Source organism: Stegastes partitus, unplaced genomic scaffold (genome assembly GCF_000690725.1).
Source record: "Stegastes partitus isolate 25-593 unplaced genomic scaffold, Stegastes_partitus-1.0.2 Scaffold405, whole genome shotgun sequence".
NCBI lineage: Eukaryota > Metazoa > Chordata > Actinopteri > Pomacentridae > Stegastes > Stegastes partitus.
The window spans coordinates 74,112-84,451 of NW_007578136.1; the positions used below are offsets into that span (position 1 = coordinate 74,112).

The 10,340-nt window shown below is 43.9% G+C and overlaps 1 protein-coding gene across 1 annotated transcript in view; it reads right to left on the bottom strand.

The window, feature by feature from the left end:
• Positions 1–2,458: 2,458 nt before the first annotated feature.
• adam12a (ADAM metallopeptidase domain 12a) overlaps positions 2,459–10,340 on the bottom strand; it is an 80,275-nt gene continuing 72,393 nt past the window's right edge. Inside the window, exons 17-23 of the mRNA XM_008285506.1 lie at positions 9,439–9,516; positions 7,919–8,027; positions 6,795–6,930; positions 6,436–6,538; positions 5,199–5,459; positions 2,965–3,125; positions 2,459–2,888 (exon numbers count right to left, since the gene is read on the bottom strand). Of these exons, the coding sequence (XP_008283728.1) occupies positions 2,819–2,888; positions 2,965–3,125; positions 5,199–5,459; positions 6,436–6,538; positions 6,795–6,930; positions 7,919–8,027; positions 9,439–9,516 (918 nt within the window). The 3' untranslated portion in view covers positions 2,459–2,818. The remainder of the gene's footprint in view (positions 2,889–2,964; positions 3,126–5,198; positions 5,460–6,435; positions 6,539–6,794; positions 6,931–7,918; positions 8,028–9,438; positions 9,517–10,340) is intronic.

Sequence of the window (10,340 nt, forward strand, 5' to 3'; positions counted from 1 at the left end):
TTAAACTGCTTCATAGAAAGTTTTACACACAGGGACAGCAGATAAATGTGGGTTTGTCGAATGATTATTGAGAGAGGAAAGAAAAAACAAGAGATTCTGATCCACAAATCTGTTTTAAGTGGCCAAAGTTTTTCTTTAATCTTAGATTTTTTGGTGGGATTTTGGTTATTTTCATTGAAATTAAAACCAAGTGTGGAATTCAAAGGGGGAAAAAAAAATCACTGCTTAATGGAGCTGGTAACAAATCATAGACATCTGAATTATATTTAGCTTTTTGTAACAGGTCAGAAGTCAAAAAAGGTTTGAAAAGACTGGTTTAATGTTTAACTATGTGTTTGTTATATTATCAATTGTGTAAAATTGTCATTTTAAAAGTCAAAAATACAACATTTCCCTCCAAAATGTGATGGAATGGAATTCTAAAACACCATAAAAAACCTTCTTGACTGCAGTATTTGAGTAAATCTACTTAGTTACACTTCACCAATGTTTGATAATCAGACAAATTCAAAGATCTCCGGTGTGTTTAGTGTCTGTTTTAGCCAAAAACAGACCTGCAGCTCAGTTATTAAACTTAGTGTTAAGACAACCTCTGTGTCAATTAACTTTTCTTCCGTCCTTTTGTGGCTTCAAGCGGATGATGTTGGTTGAAGAGCTTCTCATCGGCGGCCCTCTGTGTCCTTGTTGAATCTGTTTCTCCTTTTTCTGCACTGTTTTATCCTTTTAATCAAATACACTTGACTCCAACAAAACCCTAATAGGCGACAGTGAGCACACAATCCCATAACTATATTGATTCAAGGAGTATTATTATTTCTTTCTTTGTTTTTTATCCCTTACAAAGACCTTGTCAAATTGCTTCTTAGACAAAAGGCTCAGGCTGGAAAAATAAACTGTTCCAGCTGCCCGTGTTAAACACTTAAACCAACACCGAGCCTCAGACCTTTTTTCTGAACATAAATACTGCTGCAAAATGTTAAATTACTCCTGTTACGGCGTTCAGTATTCAATTTTCTGGTTTGCAGTTTGGCTTAAGCATAAAAGAGATGCCAGGGGGCTCCAGACAAAAAAACAGTTAGTTTTTTTTTGTAAATACAAAGCAATTGAGGCTTTAAAATACTGTAAAATATCTGTATTTATCTTCCGAGCAGAGCTGTGAAAATGTCGTGTGTCTTTTCCATTTCAAAGTAAAAAGCTTTTAACACAGAAATAATAATCGCTCTTCTCCTCTATGATTGACCTTTTCACATCTCGCTGGAAATACCACAAAAAAATCAAACGCTCGTCTGTGTTTGAAAGACGCTTTTACTAATACTGCTCGAGTGTTCAAAATACCATGAACGGACACTGACACTTCTTCTTTTTTTGTACATATGACGTATCAAACAATCATCATTTAAAAAAAAAAAAAAAGAAAGCATTCTCCTTGGAAATGTGTTCACCTGTAACACAACATACGAGGAACGTGTACAGACAACAGGTGACTCCTCAGATGCTGCCTATCGGGACACAAAGCGTTGGAAAAGCAAAAGTAAACAAAGCCATGGATGTAAAACTAGTGCATCGATATAAAGAGAGCAGTATCAAAACGTAAGAAAGTTCTGCCGGTTCGCAGCCACTCGTGAGCTGTGCTTAAAGGAAACGATGTGAATGCTGCGTTGCAATCCAGTAAAATGTTAATTCTGCCACAGCTGATCACTTCCTGTCTCCAATTTATGCTGAATTTCATTAAGAGTGCTTCTTTTTTTTTAAAGTAAAAAGATATAAAAGCTAGAAAATGAACAATTTAATCTCGTGTCAACCATCAAGAGAAAGATTTAAAACCCTCCGCGCATGAATACTGTAGCCAGACAGCAAGCGTTTACATGCGGCTTTAAGAAAGTCCTTCATTTAATCAGGAGTCCTCGGTGTAAACAGGCAAAGAGTTGGAGGTGGGGAGGAGGAAATACTCAAAACACACACGACCTTTAGCGGAGCAAATATTTTCGAGAAATCCTCCAAGGGATGAAAAACTTTCTTGATCTCATTTTCAGATCTGTGTTCGGTTCAAACCTCGGATCCCTCAAGTGAGCTTGAAAAGGAAATGGCAAACCAGTGGCATTTCGCAATTCAACTTGTTCGTAATATTAATGAAAGAAGAAACAAGGAAGGGGGAGAAAAAAAAAACTGATTGCGGAACAAATCGCAGAACCGGTGCAGTGATACCGATTTTTTTCACTCTGTGGTTGTTTCAAGCCTCGTCAGACTGGCTCAAATTTGCTACGGAGAACATTAGCCTTCAAGAAAAAAAACCTCCATCGGGTTCCAAATGCTGTCTGAAGGTCTCATCTGTCATTGCACAATAAGTCTGTTTTTAAACTCTTCATGTACAGAACAAAACCTTCATGTTCCCTTCATTAAAACACAAAAAAACATTCCTGCAATATCACAATTTCACAGATTAGCTTCTTTTTTTTTTTTAAAAGTCTCCTTCATAAATCAGCTGATATGAAGAAGAAAAAAAAAAAGAACTAATCAAAAAAATAATTCAAAGTTGCTACCGTGTAGTAAAAGTGTCTGGCACAGTGCACTGCGTGGCAATAAATACACAATATAAATACTTTACATGTACCTGAGCTCAGACTCGTAGCACCATTCAGAGGCAGAGCACCAAAGGGACACGGCAGATCTGCTGATTCAAAAACTCAGAGAAGCCACCACCTTTTTTTCCTTGTTTTTTTTAAGGTTGTCAGAGTTTTCATAGTGCAAAATAGTCTCTCTTTTTTATTGTGTGTGTCTGTGTGTCTTCATCACAACAATGTCCCTCCTGGCCAAAGTCTCAGCTGCTGTACTTGACGTTGGCGATTATGCAAGGCTTTGGTAGAGTTGGAGGCTGCTTGGGATTCGACCTGGAGGAAAAAGGGATGTGTTAAAATAATCTCCCTGTGTTGTTTTTTACTATTTGTGGTAAAGGTTAGGACTCACCTGTTGGGGTGGGGGACGGGCCGCAGCACCGGTCTGGGCACACCGAGGATTGGAGCTTGGATTACCGTGTGGCCCTGCACCACGGAGGGACTTCGCGCCATCCGAGAGGTCCTCGGATCGGCAGGTAGAGGTTTCTGAGGAGGGCTGGGCTTCTCCAGCTCCTGTTAGAGGAGAGATGCATGGAAATAATGACTGAGGATCTCCACCAGGTGGCACTCAGAGTCAGACAAATGAAGCCCGGGTCTGATTTTCCTGATGCCAGGGCACTTCTGTCCAAGTGAGATGTGGTGAGAAGAGAGAAGACTAAAATCCTGACAGAAGCCTGTTTTGCAGCCACATTTAGTTCCTGTTCACTTCCTTGTTTTCTCATTGGCTGGAGAGAAACTTCCACAAACAACACATGGACAAAGAACTGAACCTCAAACCACCTCAGACGTCACCGTATAGACAGCTGTTAGTTCATCACATTGACGGGTTATGTTGTCGTGCAGCGGAGCCACACTGAGTCCAAGTGATGTAAATGAGAAGAGCTTCGTTAAAGCACAACCCAGATCGGTCCACAAACCCGGCGGCTGCATCAGGTGAAGCTCTCCAGCTGGACAACGCTTCAGCCCCCCAGCAGAGAGCTTTCCACTCGTGACTTATGTCTTCTGCGAGCTTCTCGGAGCTGCCAAACAGCTGCTAAAGATACTGTCGGCGACTGCCAACAGGAATCACTTTGACTTTCACACTCTGACGTTAAACAGGAGCAGCTGAACGAGTCGACTTCCTGAAGTCAAAACACTGCCAAGAGCCGCTGCGTTTCACCTGCCGGCCAGGTGTTAGAAACCCAAGAAGCTCTGGCATCGATGCTTTATAGTCTACAGCAAAAACCACATAATATATATAAACCATGTTCGCTTTATACTCTCCTGTCTCTGTGTGTTCTGTCTTATCAATGTGCAGCATTCGTCAACAATCCTAACTTCTCCTATTAAGACATTTTTTTAATGTTTACAACCATTTTTTTATACGCAGGAGAAAAAAAATTGCTGAAAAACAAACACATTAATTCCCACTAATATCTTCTTTAAAGCACATTACATTATTCCATTTCCCACTTAGGAAACAAACGAGCGAGTGCTGTGGTGGAACGCATTATGAAAAAGCATCTATCAGTGAAAAGAGTAATTACGTAATAGTCTTTTTATAGAAGGCTTCGTTTTCAGTGCAGTCCTTAAAGGCTGCACTGCAATTCCTGACATAAATTACAGTCTACTCAGGGCTAGTTTCAGGCTGCAACCCACTGCTGGTCTCTCATCTGCAATTTGTCCTTCCCTTATTTTTCCCCCACTTGTCTTTCTTTTGAGGCCACAACCAGTGATTTTTTTCCTCCTCTTCTTTTTTTTTAATTGATTAATTAATCAAAAAATTTTTCCAGAGGCTAAAGTGACATTTTGTTTGTCAGAGCAACATTGAAAACAAAAAGGCATTCATTTGCAATGATTGAATGAACAAGAAGAATAAAATCCACCAGTCTGAGAAGCTGCGAATGTTTGAAGTCTCTGCCTGGGAAAAAAAAAACGAGTGAGAAAACGCATTGTTTATCTGCGACTGAGGAAATCTTGCACTGATTATCACAGATCTGCGTCTGCCTCTTTATCGCTCCGTCTTTCTCTTCTCGTGCCCTTTGAGTCTCTCTGACTCAAAGGGTACAAGTCAAACCGGATTAAAGGCAAATAAGAGTCTTTGAGAATCACTGAGCGAGAGGGATTTAACATCGTGAACCTCCGGCTTTCTCCTCAACTTTGACAGCCTGCAATGCCATAACTAAACTCCATGGAATAGTAGTGGCAGCAAGTTTCCCACCCTGTGATATTTGGACATACTTGCTGCTCCCCTCCGCCACTCTTCCCTGCCAGTCTGGCTCCATTTTCATTATTTATGTGGAGGTTTGTGTTGCAGAGTTTAGGTTTCGCTTGGATGATGCTAGCTCCTGGGTTATTTTCCCGTTATTTTCTGACACTGTGCAAAGCTGTCAACCGGCCCTGCTGCTTTTATAGCACGCAGAAGAACCATGAAAACGCCTCCCCGACATCAAAAAGAAAAACCTGAAACATCATCGCTTCCCACGTTGGGCACTACAGGCTCGGGCGGCGGGTAAAAAGCTCCCCAGACGTGGTGGAAGAGAAATTACAGTAAGTAACATCATCAAATAAAATGTTTCCAAGTGAGGAAACAGGAAATTCACTCACCATGACCATCCTGCAGGAGTTGTGGTGTGACGCACTGCGGAACGACGCCCCCCTGGACGCCACGTGGATGTGGGGCGGAGGGGCCCGGTGGGGCGGCGGCACCGGGGGTCTCGGCTGAGCTGGACCCGGGGACAGGGACAGGGTGAGGGACAGGGGCACCGGGTGGCTGAGGTGAACCGGAGGGCACTGGGGCAGCCGGCGCAGGCTGTGGGCAGGATAGGGGGCCGGCGGGAGCCCCGAGTCTGGCCCCCGGTGAGGAGGCTGCAGAGAGATGAAAGTCACAGTTAAGACGCTGCCTGCTTCCTATCAGAAAACAGTCGTGTTAACCTCCTCCTCTTCCTCTGCTGCTCTTCCTGATGCTGTCAAAGGCGTATAAATCAAGCGCTCCCACTCGGTCTGCTCTCCGAGTCCTCCTAAGGTGCCTTATCAAAAGAAAACCGTCCCTTTATTCAGACGTGGACGCAGCTAAGGAGCCCACACACGCTCCCAGTGCGACGGCTCAGACGTAGAACCGAGCCAGAACATGAGCCTGCCTGATATTTAGGCCCTGGCCAGATGTGCACACACAATGTAACACACACACACACAAAGGCGCGCACTCATGCGGGCAGTTTAACACAGCTCCCAACAACTGGAAAATGACCTCACCTGCACTGTGCTTACATCAAACAGCCTTACATCCTTTCTCCTCTTACCGTTGACCCCAAATGAAAACCACATGCCGCTAACTGAAAACACCGATCTGGTGGTAATGAGCAACAGCTTGCCTCGCTTTCTGTGCCACCCTGCAACCTGAACGCCGTTTCTCTCCTCCTTCGGCGGCCCAAACTCCATCGATCAGGCGTCGCCACTGCGAAGCGTGTCAGGGCGGTAATGGAGCGAGTTGGGGCGTCGTAGGCACACGGGATGGCTTCAGATGTCAGCAACGTGCAGATCAATCAGCTTCACTCCTAACAGACAGCTGGTAGTGACGAGGAATAAGTGTCACCGCTCGCCACGGACTCCCATTCCCACCACCTCCTCTACGCGTCCGCATAAACAGGGGCGAGTTAAATTGGACTTGAATGAGCTGCCATTTGTGTGAAAACAACACGTCAGTCCTGCTGAGAATGATCCGTGCCGTGGAAACAGCTGTGGCATTCCACAGAAGAGCATTACAGCACAGATCATCCGCAGCTGATCCTCTGAGTGAGACGTTCTGCAAAATGTGTGAATTCGTGATGCGCGACCTAATGACCTTGAAGATGGTGGCACCGTGCGGCAGGGGCGGCGCCGGTCGAGACGGCGACGTCGTGCTCGCCGGAGGAGGCTGGTTCGGAGCCGCCGGTCCGCTCACTGATCTGTAACGCAGAGCAGAAACAGAGACGTCTCAACACTTTACTATGTTAATCAGGCGTCAGCTCCAAACATAATGCAAAAACGTGGAATCAAAACAAATTAAAGGCTGTAATTGGTTTCACAGTGTGACCAATTTTAAGAGACGTTGCCGCATCTGTCCCAGATTGTACCGTTTACAAACGTCGCTGCATGGAAAAAAAAAAAAAAAGGACACATGACATTTATGAATAATTTAATTAGCATGCTCAGAAAAAGCACCTGAGCTTCTCCATGGGGTTCTTCTTGCTGGTGAACAACAGGCCCAGCAGAGTTTTCCTCTTGATGCAGATGATGAGAGCAGCTCCCAGGACAGTGAGCAGAGCCACCAGGATGCCCACCGTCAGAGTCCCGCTGCCTGCTCACAAACACAAAGAGGAGCAACACAAACTTACTGGTATTCACTCACACTAACAACAAAACTGCTCCGTGTTAGTTTAAGGCATCGTCTACAGCAGGGGTGTCCAATCCTGGTCCTCGAGGGCCACAATCCTGCATGTTTTAGATGTTTCCTTCTTCCAACACACCTGATTCAAATGATCAGGATCGCTATCAGGCTTCTGCAGAGCTTGATGATGAGCTGATCATTTGAATCAGGTGTGTTGGAAGAAGGGAAACATCTAAAACATGCAGGATTGTGGCCCTCCAGGACCAGGACTGGACACCCCTGGTCTACAGCATGCACTCAGCTGACTGTCAACAAACCACATTTGTCTCATATAAAGAAAGACAGAAGATATAAATGGAACAAATTAAGGCAAATTATTTTCAACATACTTGCAGATAAAGTAGGATTTGTTTTTGTCTGGTACAAGAATGCTGAAAATCATTTTGAATCTGCTGCAAACGAGCCGTCTGCTGGGAGTAGGCGAGGCTCTGAAACATGCACACACTTCACTTTCACTTTTTGTTCAGAGTCTGCCGGAGCTGTTTTCCAGGTTAACAGATTCTATCTTGCTTTGTTTGGACTTCTGATGGTCAAACCTGTAGCTGCTGCAGGACTTTGTTGGTCTTATTGGTTGATCATTTGCAATCCGATGGCATTATTGATTGCAAAATTGCAAATGAAATTCAAACTGTAGGCCTGCAAGAGTGAATTTACCGACATAAAAAGATGTTTTTATAAATACCCACACAAATGGTTCAATTACAGTAATTGGAGTAGTTGTACTTGAGTAACGCCACCACTGGAGAAAAGTCTCAGTCCTCTGCCGATTTATCTTTCACTGTTTTGTCTTTGCAAACTTTGCAGATTCTAAGAATTCTTCTGCTGAAATGCTCAAACACTCTAGTGCCCAAAACATCACACGACCTTAAACTGGCCTTCGACGTAGCCGCCGACGTACCTGCCAGTCGGATGGGGCCGCTGTCCACGCTGCCTCCAAAACCCGCCTTGTCACAGAAGGGAGGCGCCCAGTGAGCCTCGCAGTGACAGTTCTTGTTGTTGTTGCAAACCTGCAGCGTATTAAAGGACATATTAGCCGTTAGCTGAGCCCACCAGCTTATCTTCTTCACTGGGTGTATATGTGCGCGCAGAGGACGAGCCGACTCTCCACGTCTTCATTCTGCAGCTCACACTTAACGGGTGACAAATGAGTTATGTTTATGAAATTGAATGCAGACTTGAGTGACTTCACGCGGGCTGCGACTAATGGTTATTTTCATTATCATTATTTTTCAGTTAGTCCAATAATTAAGCTACAAATATTTTTTAAAAATGGTGGAAAAAGCCTCTTGTAGCTCCCAGAAACCAAAGGTGGCTGCTGTGAAATGCATCTTCTATAAAAACAACTGCAAAAACCTGAAGAAATGTTGGTTGCAATGATATAAACCAGGAAAAGTTAAGTGAATATTTAATTTTTCTTCCTCCTATCTGTTTGTGTTGTTTCATCACCAGATCACACATTCAATGAACACTCCTGAAGCACATTTGCAGATTTTCCAGCACCGCTTGGCTCCACATGGCAAAGACGTCTGGTGTTAAAAAAACACACACAGAAAAACAGAGCAGACCCTTTTTCCTTACACCACATTTTTTATAATCTCTCTCGCTGTCGTCTTCCTGTCGTGCAGAGTGCAGGAATGGTGAAGTCTAAGAGGATTCCCTATCTGGGTAATACGGAACAGGTGAGGGCCTCTCTCCAAGGCAACATCTTGATCTAATCAATGCATGCAGGGGTGCCCTGTCTCCAAAAGGAGCAACATCCTTTTTGTTCCAGTGAGTAAAACATTCCCTCAGAGTTTTATAGATATATCTCAACCGGCGCTGCACAAACAAATACGACCGTATAATAACCGGAGACGTCTCGTTTTAAGAGGCTTTTCTTTTGTGTTCTTAATGAAGGAACAAGTTAACCAGTCGCAGCCGAAGCCTCTGAGACCCGCCGGTGAATTTAATACCGCAAAGCCACGTATTTCATCTCAAACAGGACCACCCGTAGACGTTTGATGGGTGGCATTTAAGAAAAAAAAAAAATCCAATATCCATGCTCCCCCAGCTCAAAGTCAAACTGTGTGTCACTGCTCCCAGCATTTGGCCAAACAAAGCCCGGCCTTCAGTTTTCAGCGCCGTTTTTGGGACAAGGACGACTGCCCGAGAGTATGATGAATGGCACTTAAAGTTGAACATAAATGAAATCATTACAGCTAATTGATTGAACCTTTCGGCGTTCAGAATGATTGATTGCGAGGCATTGTAATGGCCCCCTATCCAATGTGTACTGGGCATTTTGTACTTATTAAAGCCAGAATGAGCTTCTGTGGAGGAGGAATGGGATATTAACTGGGTGGGGATTAGTTTGAGATCGACAGCTTTAACATTGGTTTCTTCGCAACAGTGAAACAGGATGAAAGGTGCGGCACTCACCCCTCGACTGCTGCACTTGGCTGAGCACTCGTGCACGCCGAAAACACTGACGTTCTGGCACTGACGATTCAGACACATCTGAAGCAGACAAAGACATTAAAAATTGACAGTGTGAGCTCAAAGAGCATGCCAGTAATATTCTAATATTCTTCTTTTCTAAACCCTTTAATCTTTGAAGGAGAGGAAAGAAAAAAAAAACCAGAGCAGATCCAGCTTGCTGTTTCTTTTAATTTGCCACTGACAAACCACTTCAGCTGTAAATCTGAATAGCATGAAATATAATTATTGCCACTGGGATTTTTCAGGAATATATCAAAGCTGTTTTTTAAAGTTATTATATGGCTCCTTACAGGCACCACACCCAAGTCTGTTCAGGCTGAATGTGAAGATGAGCTTGGCAGCAGTGGGCACGGAGGGTAAAGCCAGAGCCCTTAAGCAGATGAGGGCGGAGGCTGGATTGCAGTTTATAGAGAAGTAAATTAGACTAAATGGAGCAACTGTATCAGTGAAGTGACCAATGGCTGAATTGATGACCAGCAGGAGATGCCAAATAGACTGAATAATGGCGAGTCAATTAAGTGTCTGAGCCTGCGTGAGTCTGAAATGACAAGAGGACACACCCTGAAGAACTTCTGAAAAGATCTTAGTCATTGCCCTTCACTCCTCGCTCCCTTTTTCCACTTTTATTGCCCAGCAACTGGGCAACACATTTATATTCTGTTTTCACACAGTCTTGCAGATACACCACCGTGAGTTAGCAGCAGCGGCGGTACAGATACCACGTATGTACAAATACATTAACTCCTTGTTTTTATGATTTGTTAAGATCTTTGAGTGACATACTTGAATCTCTGTGGAGCAGTAAAGGCTCAGTTATTGATCATACAGCTGATGGTTTGATT